This window comes from Pecten maximus, chromosome 13 (assembly GCF_902652985.1).
Source record: "Pecten maximus chromosome 13, xPecMax1.1, whole genome shotgun sequence".
Taxonomy (NCBI): domain Eukaryota; kingdom Metazoa; phylum Mollusca; class Bivalvia; order Pectinida; family Pectinidae; genus Pecten; species Pecten maximus.
The window spans coordinates 3,906,035-3,922,178 of NC_047027.1; the positions used below are offsets into that span (position 1 = coordinate 3,906,035).

The following is a 16,144-nucleotide window of genomic DNA, read 5'->3' on the forward strand; positions in this document are numbered from 1 at the left end:
TTACAGTAACTCCGTAATGTTATGCAGTAAATATTTGTTTAACTTCACGATAAAAAATGACATACAGTGAAGTTCAGCTATTAAAAAAAATCACCTTTTGTTTTGTTGTATTTTAAAAGCTGACAGGACAATGTGTTTTTTTTTTTGGCATTTTCGTTCGCTCTGACACAACTTCCACTGCCACTTCACAATCATATTCTATCGCAAAAAAAAAATAGTCCCGTGACTTACGGAGTCAAATGCAACACTGCAGTTTCGTTAGATATATGACAAAACAACAGAACCTCACAAATAGATAGTTTTCAAAGTATTTAATTTAAGTATGTTCTGTCGATGATACGTAAGAATATTTTTCCGCGTTGAACGCATTAGATTTCACGCGGAATGATACAATCGACTTTTCGCTGGCGCCATATTGCTGCTTACCTGTGACCCGGAAGAAAAATCTACTAACATCACGCTGAATTTTCATCATCGACATCTATGTGTTTTTTTTCTTTGGTGGCATGTTACTGAATGGGTTATAATATTGATAAAGTTTCGTCGGAATATCGTTGTTATTTTGTACATTGAAAAATCACTCATCCAGCATCCGATTTTGTCCGCCATCTTTCAGTAATGTAAACAATAATAAAAGAAAGAGTAGGTGATCAAACCCAACTTTGAATGTCATTTTCTCACTGAAATATTAACTTGCATGTGATTGATGTAGTCTGCAGATGGGTAGATTATATAGATGTTTTTTTACGAAAGAAAAAAAGTTGTCTATTCATCATGACAATATCACAACAACGGCAGTCGAGTACCATACGCATGTTTGCAAATAAAAAGTTAAATAAATTCTCACTGAATAGGGTTTCGAAATGTCAAATGGACTTGTGAATATTAATATTGACTTCGGATCTATTGATTATATCCTACGTAATGCACATGAAGTTTTTCGTTTACAGAACGCGTACCGCATTAACGTGGCTGTCTGCATGCAGATGTAGACGTCACTGAAAATTTCATCTCTAATTATAGCGACTGATACTTTTTTTCTAATATTCGTGATGGTTTAAAAAAAATAGAAAATGATCTATCATTATCATTTGAAATATTACATAACAGTCGAAGCATATTATAAAAAAGAAAGGGGTCTACGATGTACATCTAAATAGACCTTTATTATGTTTGGTGGAGTTTTGAACACTTCAGGGACGGTTAAAGGGCAGTAACTCTTTAGAAAACACAATTTTTCATGGAAATGTACTGATTGCTAAATTTAACCAGAGATATTTAAAGGCAGTGGAAATGTTATATTCCTACATCTGCGGTTTTTTCTGTCTTAAATCATTTCAGCTTCTGAATTAAATTAACCTTTAAACTAATGCACAGTAAAGTATTGATAAATCAATGCAAATAATTTATTATCACTTAGATTTATTATTATTATTTAATCTTTTTTTCTTTACAACACTAGTACATATTATTTGAGAAGAACAGCAAAAATTACTAAGTTCATTATTCTTCTAAACAACAAAAATTTGTAAAACTTTTTTGTGTTGTGCATATATCCTATTGTGAAATAACTTGGCATGACTAAAGATAATAGTATTGTCTTGATGACTGTTACATACTATATCATAGGTTGAGTTAAATAATTATTTTCTTCTTGTCAATTATGGTAAATGGTGAAAACACATTTTTTTCATTTAAATTGTTAAGTCGGTTTAATGTTCAAATTCAGATTAATTTAATTAAAGCAACTATTAATAATGTATATATGTGTTAACTTTTCTGACAAAGTCTTCAAGTAACCTGATTATATTTGACAGAGAATCAAAATAAGTAATTTTGTTGTTAAGAATAGTGGGCTTAGCCATTTACAACTGTTTAGATTCTACTTAATAAGGTTTGATTTTTAACATTTTGGCAAATTTATCTTATCAATATCCAATTTAGTTTTAAAGATAAGCAGTACTTCCATTTTTATGAAAATAAAAATTACTTCAGTGTTCTAATAATTTAAACACATGAACAATTGAAAGAAATACATTTGTATGAAAAGCATTCATAATGGACTTTGAAGAATGCTACTACATGTACAGTTCATCCAGTTTGGGCATTCGAACTACATTTTCATCTGACAGATGCTGCAGATTAAAAAAAAAACTCTGATTTTGAAATCGATGATATCAATACATATAGCTACATTCACATCTCACTTACATTAATTAACATGATATATACACCATACATACATATATATATGTATCATGCAGTTACAGTTATGTATATGGTACATATACTATTGCGGAGAATATTTGATGCAATGTACATAAGTGAAAAACAGAATTCCACTTCAAATTGATTTGAACTGTACATGTGAATGAATGTGTTTTTGTTGTATAGATGATTTGTAGCTACACAGTATGGAGTGTAAACATATAACGTAGAGTGCTATATGAAAATCATGTTCACTCTTAAGAAACTGTCTCGAGTCTGAGCTGATATGAGCATGTAATTCTAAGTTTTGAATATAGTGCTTAGTTTAATGTGCCCGTCGTGATGGTATACCCTGCCCTGTCTACATCCGCATTCTACGCTTCCAGAGTCTGTTTATCAGACCCAGGTGTTTTTAACCCACCATCATCAGATGGTGGGCTATTCAAATCGCCCTGCGTCAGTGGTCCGTCCGTCCCTCCATCCGTAAACAATTCTTGTTATCGCTATTTCTCAAAGTACTGAAGGGATCTTCTAAAATTTCATAGGTTTCTCTTGGTTTCTAGTTATGCATATTGCATTTTGAGACCAATCGGAAAACAATATGGCCGACAGGCAGCCATCTTAGGTTTTGACAATTGAAGTTTGTTATTGCTATTTCTCAGAAAGCACTGAATTGATCTTTCTCAAATTTCATATGTAGGTTCCTCTTGGTGCTAACATTAGTTATGCATATTGCATTTTGAGACCAATCGGAAAACAATAAGGCCGATAGGCAGCCGTCTTTGATTTTGTCAATTGAAGTTTGTTATCACTATTTCTCAGAAAGTGTTGACGGGATCTTTTTCAAATTTCATAAGTAGGTTCCCCTCGGTGCCTAGTTATGCATATTGCGTTTTGAGACTAATCGGAAAACAACATGGCCGACAGGCAGCCATCTTGGATTTGGACAATTGAAGTTTGTTATCGCAATTTCTCAAAAAGTGCTGAAGGGATCTTTCTAAAATTTGATATGTAGGTTTCCCTTGGTGGGTGGTTATGCATAATGCATTTTGAGACCAATCGGAAAACAATATGGCCCACAGGCAGCCATCTTAGGTTTTGACAATTGAAGTTTGTTATTGCTATTTCTCAGAAAGCACTGAATTGATCTTTCTCAAATTTCATATGTAGGTTCCTCTTGGTGCTTACATTAATTATGCATATTGCATTTTGAGACCAATCGGAAAACAATATGGCCGACAGGCAGCCATCTTGGATTTGGACAATTGAAGTTTGTTATCACTATTTCTCAGAAAGTGCTGAAGGGATCTTTCTCAAATTTTATATGTAGGTTCCCCTCGGTGCCTAATTATGGATATTGCATTTTGAGACTAATCGGAAAACAACATGGCCGACAGGCAGCCATATTGTATTTTGACAATTGAAGTTTGTTATCGCTATTTTACAGAAGGCACTGAAGGGATAGAACAATCTGCCACAAAATATCATTCAAAACCTTGACATAACATCATTCAAACCAGGGCTCGCACACACGATAAAATCCTAAAACAATCACACAAATGTTTTTAACCTGAGCTCTCTCTTATCTAAAAGCTGGTAGCTAGATGGGGCGCTACATCAAATGTATAAATATTTTTTCAAATGCTAATGATAATGATAATTTGTGAAGCGCTTATAGGCATGGGATCCTCAAAAGTTTGAAAAGAAAGGCCTCATTAATTTTACAGGTAATCTAGGACCTTCATATTACATCTACAACTACGTATACATTAACCCCTTGAAGATGTCAAATAAGATTACCCGAGTACCTATTCTGAAAATTAGCTGCCAAGACGCACTTGCAATCAAAAGTAGATATGAATTTCTTTTCTTGCCAATATTTTGTCCTAGTCCTAATCAGGTATTGGTGATGTTCCATACAAAGTTGACCATGTCCCCACTAAACAAAAGCAGTTAAAATAATTTGTTTTCGTTTGTGTCTTCAGTACTTTCAGTACTTTGATTTCTTCCTAATGTCTCCCTTGACAATGCCTCACTTTTGGCCTTTAGTTGAGCGTTCGCCCATGTGAGGAAGGCTTTGGGTTCTGTCCCCTAGCTGAGACATACCAGAGTCTTTAACAAGAGGCCCATGGGCCTTAACGGTCATCTGACAAACACTTACACTTACAGCAGGGACACACACCCCAATCCAGCATTATTACCATAAATTATTTATCGCAGCCAGTTATGTTTTAGATCAAATTTGGTTTTTATCCATTTAGCTTGTCCAGGAAGAGCAGCATCATAAAGCAAAATTTTGGCCAAGTTCCCATTTTTGGGGCATGCCCCTCTGTCCCAATGGGTCAGACAAGACTCATTTATATCAATTAGGATTACCTTTCCCCAATGATGTTTCATACTAAATATGGTTGTAATCAATTAAGGCATTAAGGAGGAATTGCATTTTTAAGAAATGTTTAACCTAAGCGCTCCTTTTGCCCCATCTTTTTTTCCCCAGCGGTCAAACCTGTCTCATTAAAAAATATGATTGCCGTCACCTTATGTTTCACATCAAATTTGGTTGTAATCCACCAAAAGGTTAGGGAGGATTAGGATTTAACAGCAAATATTCACCAAAGTTCCCCTTTTGGGGCCCTGCCCCTCAGGCCCCAGGGGTCACACTATAGCCTCGTTTATATAAAATATGACCACCCTTCCCAAAGGATGTTTCACAACATATTTCGTATTAATCCACCCAAGGGTCAGAGAGAAGTAGGATTTATAGCAAAAATTCACCAAAGTTCCCCTTTTGGGCCCCCACCCCCCCCCCCCCCCCCCCCCCCCCCCCCCCCCCCTCTGGCCCTAGGGGTCAAACCAGCCTCATTTATATAGAATATGATTGTCCTCCTCCAATGATGTTTCACACCAAATTTGGTAATAATTCACTATGGGTGTTAGGAGGAGTAGGATTTTATAGCCCCAGGGGCCACACCAGCCTCATTTATATAAAATATGACCAACCTCCACCAATGATGTTTCACACAATATCTGGTTGAAATCCACCAAAGGGTTAAGGACGAGTAGGATTTTATAGCAAAATTTCATCAAAGTTCCCTTTTTTGGGCCCGTCACTCTGGCCCCAGGGGTCACACTAGCCTCATTTATATAAAATATGACCGTCCTCCCCAAATGATGTTTCACAACATATCTGGTTGAAATCCACTAAAGGGTTAAGGAGGAGTAGGATTTTATAGCAAAATTTCATCAAAGTTCCCCATTTGGGGCCCCGCCCCTCAGGCCCTAGTGGTCACACCAGCCTCATTTATATAAAATATGACCGCCCTCCCCAAATGATGTTTCACAACATATCTGGTTGAAATCCACTAAAGGGTTAAGGAGGAGTAGGATTTTATAGCAAAATTTCATCAAAGTTCCCCTTTTGGGGCCCCGCCCCTCAGGCCCCAGGGGTCACACCAACTTCATTTATATAAAATATGACTGCCCTCCCCCAATGATGTTTCACACCAAATTTAGTTGTAATCCACCCAAGGGTAAAGGAGGAGTAGGATTTTATAGCAATATTCACCTAAGTTCCCTTTTTGGGGCCCCGCCCTTCTGGCCCCAGGGGTCAGACCAGCCTCATTTATATAAAATATGATTGCCCTCCCCCAATGATGCTTAAAACCAAATTTCAAAGTAATCCACCCAAGCGTTAAGGAGGAGTAGCGTTTTGAAAGAAAAAGTTTACGAACGGCGCACGGCGCACGGCGGACGGCGCACGGCGGACGACGACGGACGAAGCACGATGACTATAGGTCATCCTGACCCTTTGGGTCAGATGACCTAAAAATGGTAGTTGCTACTCCTGCTTAGCGCTCAGCATATTTGGAGTGGGACGACTGGTTCGCCCGTTGTCAGTATAATGTGACCGGGTGGGGTGTGCTGCTGGGTGTCTTCGGCAGTATGCTTCTGTGAGGTAGCACTATAAATCGGCAAAGGTTCCGGCCTATCACAAGGAGACTTAACACGAACATACCGCAGCCTCCCAAAACACACATACGCACTCACCACACGCATACATGTCGCACGCACGGGAGGCCGTCCTTAAATGACCTTAGCTGTTAATAGGACGTTAAACAAAACAAGAGGCCCATGGGCCTTAACGGTCATCTGACAAAGATACGTTCAAGACACTGATGAACTTTATAAGATGTTTCAATGTATGAAAAATAGTTATCTTGTTTGGAAGGTGACAAAGGCCCAAAGACCCTGAAACAGTTATGTATAATCAGTTTAAAAGTCGACCACAGATGATGTCAGCACACATATTAGAGGTACATAATTAGAATAAATTGTGTGAAGCTTTCAGTGAAATAGATCTTTGTTGATCACGAGGCGGGGCCAAATGTGGTCAAATTCTGATTTGTGGTTATGAAGAAGAAGTCAATTGTTGACGGACGGACGCAACAGAATGGCATAAGCTCACCTTGGTCCTTTGGACCAGGTGAGCTAAAAAAAAAACACGTTACTCTTTATTAATTTGTATTTACAAGAGGCTGGGAGCTTGAGGTTGAATGTTCAAAAGTTGCTGCATGGTGTTTTTTGAAAAGTGTGATTCCGAGCACACAAGAAGCAAGATTTTTTGCGGGTATGGACAACTATGAAATAAATAATAAAATTTTCCAATGATATGACATGTACATGGCATATTGAGTCATAATTTAGAAAATAGTGCAAGTGCAAATAACGCTGAAAAATCATTAAGTGTAAGGTAGACATTGCTCAAGGAAGTAAATGTTCTGATGAGAACATCCGTAATTGTTGAATGTCATTTCAAAATGAGCATGTAATGCTGCAGAATATACATATTCAACTGATCAGTTGTTTTTATTATAACATCACCATTGGTTGCAAACGGTTATCAAGAGTTAAATTCATGAGTAAAGGACACAATGTTACAAGGTGCAGTATAGTGATAACAACGATAGCGGTGTTGTAAAGAGACACTACAGGAAGGAATAATCTTTTTGAATTGTACTTTGTAAAAGAGAATATGAAAGGAATTGTGACAGGATGTTCTAGCCCTTGTCAATATAGGCGATTCTCTGAACGCTTACATTTTGAAATTACATTGGTACCCTAGGTAAAGGGATGTTGGGTTGGAATTATTCTGTGTTGTAATGTAGTATATATATCTCTTGTGTGAGCTTGTGTTCATCGCAGCGTATGGTAAAGGATTTGGACAAGTAATAGGTGTTTGTGTTTCTTGGTTATATAAGGTGTAAGACAGGAAAGTTAAAATTATGTACATGCAGAAAATTAACAAACAACAGTGTCATATATATATATACTTTTTTTATTAATCAATAAATCATAGAAAAGGAAAGAAGAGGTACACAGTTTAAGATATCAAATGTGGATGGCCTGTGAGCTGGTGCATTCAAACAATATGAGACAGGAGTTGCTGACAGGCAGTGTAATGAGTACAGGGAAATTCTGTTTGATGGAAAATTAAATGGGGTTGTTCCAAATGTAAATCATTATAAAGTATTATTATTTGCAAACACAGCCATGTGGTGCTGCACATGTCAGGCTGTATGACAAAATGGGAATTGTGTCGTCAGGCTATGTAACATTATGATTTGTCTAGCTAGAGCAAAATGTTGAATTTTTGAAATTATAAGTAGGACTAGCTATATTTTTTTAAAGAGAACTACATTGAACAAATGAGCTTTGCAGCCGCTGCAGGGCTCTGTGACAATATGAAATTGAACATGGTTGGCAGAAAGTTGGAAGAACATAAACATCTGAATGGTGTGCAAACACAATGAGCCTGTAAGTGCTGTTAGGCTCTTGAACGATATGACTAGAGCAAAATATGAATTAAACGTACGTTAAATTATAAATGGAAATACAGTTTACCTAGAACTATATATTGAAAAACTGAAAAAAAATATATAAATGAGCCTTACAGTTGCTGTCAGACTCTCAATATAAAAAAAAATACAAAAATTGAACATGGTTGGTTTAAAGTTACAAGAATATAGGCAAGTAAGTTGTGTGCAAACACAGTGAACCTTGCAAGTGCTGTCGTGCTTTGTAAAAATAGGACTAGAGCAAACTATTAATAACGTAAAACTATAATGTAAGTAGAACTATCTACATTTTTCAAAGATAACTATATTGAAAAACTATCATTCACATATATGAAAGTAATATGGACAAAGTCTGTGACATATTTCAGCAGGTTGTCCAGGATTTACCAAAAATATATAAACGAGCCTCGCAGCTGCTGTCAGACTCTATGACAAATATATGTGAAGAACTACAGTATATTGAAAAACTACAACTCTGGCTGTACTATGCCTATATGGACAAAGGGTGCTACATATGAGCTTCTATGTCCATTTTTAACAAGAAATATAAATAAACTGGTATTGTGTGAAACACAAGTAGCCTCGCAGCCGCTGTCAGGCCGTGTTGTAACAATACAACGAGAGCAAAATAAGAATTATAGGGCACGGGTCATACAAATATCTGAAGACATAATGTAAGGGTTTATTTTCAAGACAGTTGAGATCAAATTCAAGTGCCATTTTTCCATATTAAATGCAGTTTAGAACACTAACATAATTAACAGTATTGATGATTAAGAACTTGATTTTGTAAATGTATGTCTAGATCTTTGTGTCATAATTCTTTTTGAAAGAAAAAGCGATATGGAACTAAAAAGATAACCTAGAATAACATCAACATCAACGAAATAAAGGGTTTTTCCCAAGACATACATCACATGCAAGGGGTTTTGTAGACGTGTACAACCTCTGGAAAATGCAACCCCCCCCCCCCCCCCCCCCAAAAAAAAGTGTACAAGGCTACAATGCATATAGGAAAATTATGCCATTTTTTTTGTTTTATTTCCCCTCCACCCTTCCGAAACCCCCATGTATTTGTTTCTGGAATAGTCGTTAAATCAAAGCAGTATATTAATATTGTCCAAATAGAAATAATGTATCAATTAAGAAATCCTGGAGGGACGAAACAAATTCGTTTGAAAGTTTTGGAGCATGTTTATCATCAAGTATGGTAATTCAGACAATAGATACTGATTTTGGTGGTTCTGAGCTACAGCTATCTGTTGTATCATCACTTGTTGACGGCATGTTGCAGGTTTGCATGTGTGTGACAAAGGCATTTGAAAGGGACAGAGTGATTTTTGGTTGTTGTAACAAGCAGTCCTCTATTTGATCAGCAGAAGTGAGACCTGCAGTGATATCTGAAGACTGCAGCACTCTATTTGGGATAAAGAAAGTTTTGTGCCCTTTTTGAGTGTTGCAGACAATTTCACATTTATAACTTGTAGCAATGGATGCAATTCGTTGGCGTATTCCACAATGGAGACATTTGATTGTCGGAATATCACTGTTGACAGGTGGCAAGTTTTTCCTGCAAGAAACACAATTGTTAATTGTTTGACAGTTCACAGATAAGATGTCAGCAGTTACTGTCATAGAATCATGCAGAGATTTCTGGTTTTCAAATTTAACATGGCCAATGTCATCAACTTCTTCAAATGCTGAATCTTGAGATGACGATAAGATTTTGTTGTTGTCAAATTCACGAACTGTCAAGCTTTTCATGAGGTACGACTTGGACACTTCAATCTGTTCAATGACCTGTTCCCAAAGTGTGAGCTTGATAGAACCGGTAGAGTCAGCTACAACCACATCTGCTTTGGTCAGAGATTTGCTCTTTGTAGATAATTGCTCTGGTGGGCTTTTATCCATTACTTTAGCCTTGATGGTGACCTGAATTTGTAAACAGAAAATGAAATGTTTGAATGTGCCATTGTAAATTAAAACCAGAGGCCCAAGGGGCATGTATTGCTCACCTGGCTCTACAGCAACTTTGAAGTTGTTTGAGGTCATTTCTACAGATACTATGCTGATAACCTCTTTATTCAAATATCATAGTAAGCTAAGTTTATTCATATTAATAAATTTTCTAGTCCTTTATTCTAGCATTCTATTGGCCTAAAATCGATTTCACCCCTGTGACGTTGAATGTAGGTCAAGGTCATTTATTTGAACAAAATTGGTAGCACTGCACCCCAGCATGCTAAAAGCCTAAATTATCAAGTCCCTGGTTATTGAGGAGAATTCAATTGAAGATTATAGCTTATTTGAACAATGTGATCTTTAGTTAGTGTTGGGAATCGGATGTGATTTTATAATCGATTAATCGGGTTAATCGGATAGTTCCTTCCGATATGTAAATCAGAGTAATTTATTAAATGTATTATGAATATTTGAAAAAATGTATTGTGAATTCATGATTAAACGTTTAAAACAATATTAACAAGTTTCCAATGAACATACCAGATTAACAGAAATAAAAGAAGTCATACGAGATGTTGGTGTTGTTATTTCCTATCCACAATCTGTATAATAGATTTACTCTCATTAATTGGTACAGAAATCCAGTATTAGAAACATGTCAACGTAATCCAAAACTAAAGCCACTGTTGTAACATAACAGACCAGTCAGTATGTAACTTTTGGTTATGTTTACTTTAGCATGAATATCACCGGCAAACGTTGAAATTCAAATTGAAACAAGTCAGTTGATACGTTATCATACAGGAGAAAAAAAATCTCATCTTTATTAGCATATGACTACCAGCGAAGGCGACAAATTGTTGTCTTCATATCGAGGCTTTCCTTTATTTGGAGGCCCTTTTTTAATTTTCTAAATCCAAAATATTTCCATACTAAAGGTACTCGCATCTGCGTGGTTGAATAATTCCGCCTCATGTGTCACCTTCTCAAGTGCCTCCATTTTGTTCAAGCGTATGAGTTAAACAGACGCTTTATAACTATATAATTTGAGTGTGTGAAGCGCTTTTGTGACCGGAACAGTGACTAACACAGAAACCAACACAAGGCACTTATTCTGGAACCGCTGCATTTTTTACCAGAGATATTTTCAATGGAAATTTCACTAATCGATTATGAATTTAACAATCAATTGTCGCTGTATTTTGGTAATTTTGATTAATTTTCGATTATAATCGATAATCAGCCCACTACTACCTTTAGTGACCTTGAATGAAGGTCATTTATTTTAACAAACTTTAGAGCTCATCACCAAAGTATGCTACAGACCTAATACCAAGTCCTTGTGCCTCTTGGTTATTGAGAAGAAGTTGTTTGAACATTATAGCCTATTTGACCCATGTGACCTTGAATGAAGGTCAAGGTCATTTATTTGAACAAACTTTGTAGCCCTCTACCCCAGCATGCTACAGGCAAAATATCAAGTCCCTGGGCCTCTTGATTATTGAGAAGAAGTTGTTTGAATGAAAAAAGTTGACGCCGGACGGACGCCGCACCACGGCATAAGCTCATGATCATGATCACTTGCCCTTCGGGCAGGTGAGCTAATAAAGGTGACCAGACATTCAGTCCAGACTTTGACATGAAACATTGCCAGGTGCTATTCTTAATAATATCTATATGGGTATGTTTACCATAATCAATGAAGTATCTCAAAATCTGGCCCAGATGAGCGAATAGGTTCACTGGCGCAAGTTTGTATAGGTAGGAATTTAAATTGATTTCTTTTTACCAGAGAGGATCCAAATAGTGTGCATCATTGACACAATCCAAGTCATTACGGGGGATTACCCCAGTGTTCATTTTCTGTATAGATGTAATACCGTATTTGACCTAATAAGGGCGCAGGGCGCGGGTAAATGACAGTGGGGGCGCCCTTATTAAGATTAGTTATTCTGAAGTTTTATGAAACAGACTATACCTTATAGCAGAATACCCAAGGTTGTGGAAACGGTAAAATATTCAGTCATAAAAATATTCCAGATGAAGATATCTATTCATTATCATATATTACGCTTAAACATCACTTGAATACTCCTGTAAACTTGTAAACCATGCCAGCTGATCTTTAGACCAGAGAACGTGTGTTCCACCATTTATGTTCAAATGGAACTCTTTTGTGTTCTATTTATAGAAACAGGTGATTTCCCAGATCATATCAGACATCGTTTTCTTTGACCTAATAATTGATTTACAATGTCTTTTACTAGCTTTCTGTTCTGAACAAAAGTTATTTATCAACAAGAATGAAGTCTTTACTTTATCTTCAAATAAAGATGGTAAGTTATTATTTGTATGTGTGTTTAGTTTTGGGTGCTGAGAACTTTGCACTGACATGTCATATGTAGCCTGTAGGAATACACAAAATGTGGCGAAAACATGTGTTCCAGTTACTTAATTTGCTGAAGAAAATTGAACACATAAGTAGTAAAATATTTCACATGAATTATTACTTTTTAACACCATTTTGACACTCAATCATAGATTTATTTCCTTGAAAAAAGGTAGGGGCGCCCTTATTAGGGTAGGCGCCCTTATTAGGTCAAATACGGTATGTACATGTACTGTCAGCAATTAAGCACTGTATAGTGATAGCATTTGCTGATAGTGAGTCTCAAGTGAACACATAATGTAACTTACCTTTTGGAAAGTGTTCAACTTTGACACACTATCAATGGTATCACATGTGTCCATAGGTTTCTCAAAACGGAAAGGTAAGTTGCTGGTTGGTGTGGTGATTTGGGTTTTCCCTGTTACACGGACATCAAATTTTGACAAATCTCTCAGGCTTGGCACCTTGTCAGCATTTTTGAAACATACTGGTGAGCTGGAAAAGAGAATTCAGGAATATGTAGGGACTTCTTAAATATTACAGTACAAAAATGTATTTAAAATGAATCTTGTATCAATGTGACTGTTGAATCCAGATATTTTCTCAAATTGGCAAAATAATTTGCCAAAAATTCTCTTCTGAAAAAATCATTCCCTATAAACTGGCCTAAGTATGTTGTAGCAAATTAAAAGTGTCTAGTTTAGTCAGTCATCAGTAGATGGAAAAATGTTCAAGAGAATTATTATCTACACTACAGCTAGATCCAAAGTTGGAAAATAAGAAAGCAGTTTTATAGTGTACTTGAAAACATGCCTTGTGATTAATTATTGGGTTGTGATGTCAGTGGTTCACTGTTTGTAATAAATGAGTACTGGTATACATGTTTTGTGGGATAAATGTAGATAAATGTGTCTACTTGTTGACAGTAGTCGTACGCCTGTGTAAACACATGTTGCATTTTTGTTATTCAGTGATAAATATATGTGCACATCCTGCATCCTGTACACGTATTCATTTGATCATAAAATTTCAAAGGGATCCAATGAATTTCTAGAAATGTTAAATTTAACATTGAAGGACCCATAGTTATTCGCAATACATATGAAAAGTAACTGTTGATTAATATTAATTAATTGACCACTGTAATGTTTAATTTGTGGGATATCAAGTTAAAGAGACCATGCAGATGGCTATTAAATGTTATTAATCAGTGGCTGATGTATTGAAACGAAAGATATAACAAGTGAAATCAATGATTCATTGATTGCGAAAGTTCATCGGTGGCAGCAATGACACTATGCATTAATTTTTCATTTAAGTATAAGCATGTCATTTTGAAATTGTATGTCGCATAATATCGCTCATAGACCTAGCCTATAATGGATGTATAAACCAAATAAGGGTGTGGACTAATTACAAGCTTTTCAAAACTAATCCCCAAAATTTGATCTTGCTTTTATGTTTTCACCAACATGATGTATTATATACATTGAAATTTTACATGAAAAAAAGTGTACTTATTGATTTTCAACACACAATATATTGATAAAATAGAACCATATATAAAGTCAGGACGAGCGATTGAGGAAAAATGCGATTTTATATATCCTTATTATACAAAGGAAATATTACTAAATATAACAGAATTACGTTGTGAGAAAAGACGTTCACGTTGAACCTGTAGTATACCTACCTGTTTGATGTTATGGACCCATACGTAGCTGTGAATCACATTATACACTTAATACGATCTCATAGGTTTTGGAATGTATACTAAATTATAAGAATGTATTCGATTACGAGCGACATTTACGGCGAACAGCAAAAGTCGAATGGGAAATCATTTCAGTTCACAATTAATTTTGACAGGTCGCGATCGATAGAGCACTGGGGCATGAACAGCTGAACTTTTGAAGTTGGAGATTAATAAAAATTGAAAATAAAAATCTTTTGAAATCAGAGAGTAGTTCTACCGTAATACATGCATGTTTGTTGGGACTTAGATCGAATACACTTACCGAGCTTTCTCCAATTCTGTGAATATTTTGTGTTTTTCCGGTGAGAAACAAACAACGTCTGTGAATACCGTCTCCTCTTGTAGTTTGGCATTAAAATATTTGTTGCCTGCTCTTGAATTTTTTACCGGTGATATGTTATGCAAATATCCTTCGATTTCATTGTCAAAACGCGGTTTTTTTGGCGTCTGTGCCATGATGTTCACTGTTTACAGAGATGCTGAAAAGATGACGAAAGCGCGCGAAACTGAACGAGATCTCGGGTTTTCTCGTTTACGGAAAGTTCCGTAAATTACCGAATCGTAAAACGAGATGAAATTCATAATAAGCGGACCGCATAATATATATCTGTTTTTGTAAACTAACCGAAAGGGTTTTAAAGGAACGGACTGTAAATACACCTTTATCTTGTTTTATAGCGTGGTTACATTTCCCGATGAAAAAAAACAACAACAAAAAACAAAAATTCAAACAAAACAAGGGTGACCATTTTACTTTAAGGCAAATTGGGAATATGACCATATAATAGTAAGGCGTATTTGAGAAAATAAAGGGTGCAATGGACTAGGACACCACATATTTTATGAATTATGGACGTAAATGTGAGACATATAGTCCCTGCTAATACATAGGGATTCTAGGGAACAAATAAAAATATACATAACCTTCAAAAATTCGGTAAAATAGTATAGTGAACACAAGTAAATATAGGGTAAAAATAGGATCAGTATATTTTTGTTAACAATAATATAAAATAACTTACTTTGATTAATGTCTTTAGCATTAGTTGACAAGAAGCCCACAGAAAAATGATATCTTGATGAAAAAATTATCAGGAAGTTTGTTGTTAATAGTAGACTAGACTAGATAGGCCTAGTTTTTTTTAGTATTTCAATATATATTTTTGAATACAGGTTTGGTGATTCTTTTACCGTTTAATATAGAATGGCAAGCAAATTTTGCTTTGTAGTTTTATTGAAACTGTTTGTAGTTCTGAAATTACCTACTCCAGTCATTACGAACCCCTTATATTAGTGGTCTCAGAAGTCATGAACGGATCAGAGGAATTCCGATATAATGGTGTCTTGTTCAACCAGATGCTTGGTAAGAGACATATATGTCTCTGGCTTGATGGCAAGGCAAAACAATAAGAAAGCGGAGGGCTCTATTGATGGAAAATATGAGCTGTCGGTGAAAATCTGAGTGGTTTTGGATAAATAAATAATCCATCTTTCGATATATATGAGGTATGTGTTAATTGTGTCATATTCAAGTTTTGTTGTCATGACTTCAAAACTCTCAGCAACCAAACGGTGTTGGATAATTCCATGTTTTCATATAAGGAATGCGTTCTGTCCCCACACCAGATGTCTATCTGTTGAAATGTCTAAGTCTGGTGTTAGGGCCAGAGGAAACTCGGGCTAATCACACACATGTGCATACAGTACTCCTATAGCACAAGAGGCCGCTGGTATGTATGGGGCACCATTTTACTATTTATTCCCATTTGGTGATATCACCTATTTGAATAGGTGATATCACCTATTCAATCAGTGATATCACCTATTCGAATAGGTGATATCACCAATTCATTTTTCAAATATGTGATATCACCTATTCGAATAGGTGATATCACCAATACGAATAGGTGATATCATTTAATGAAACGAATAGGTGATATCACCAATTTGAATAGGTGATATCACTCATTCGAA

The 16,144-nt window shown here is 35.9% G+C and overlaps 1 protein-coding gene across 1 annotated transcript; it reads right to left on the reverse strand.

Annotated features, from left to right (window-relative positions):
* Positions 1 to 9,129: 9,129 nt before the first annotated feature.
* Positions 9,130 to 13,009, reverse strand: LOC117340846. The gene is made up of 2 exons (XM_033902620.1): positions 12,723 to 13,009; positions 9,130 to 9,995 (listed from the first exon to the last, which is right to left on the reverse strand). The coding sequence occupies exons 1-2, from the start codon at positions 12,774 to 12,776 to the stop codon at positions 9,279 to 9,281; spliced, it is 771 nt and encodes a 256-aa protein (XP_033758511.1). The 5' UTR covers positions 12,777 to 13,009; the 3' UTR covers positions 9,130 to 9,278.
* Positions 13,010 to 16,144: the final 3,135 nt, after the last annotated feature.

Coding starts and splice junctions, on each gene's coding strand:
- LOC117340846 (XM_033902620.1), bottom strand. CDS start 12,776: ATGGACACATGTGATACCATTGATAGTGTGTCAAAGTTGAACACTTTC. Junction 9,996..12,722: donor AGTTGAACACTTTCCAAAAG/GTAAGTTACATT, acceptor TTACAAATTCAG/GTCACCATCAAGGCTAAAGT.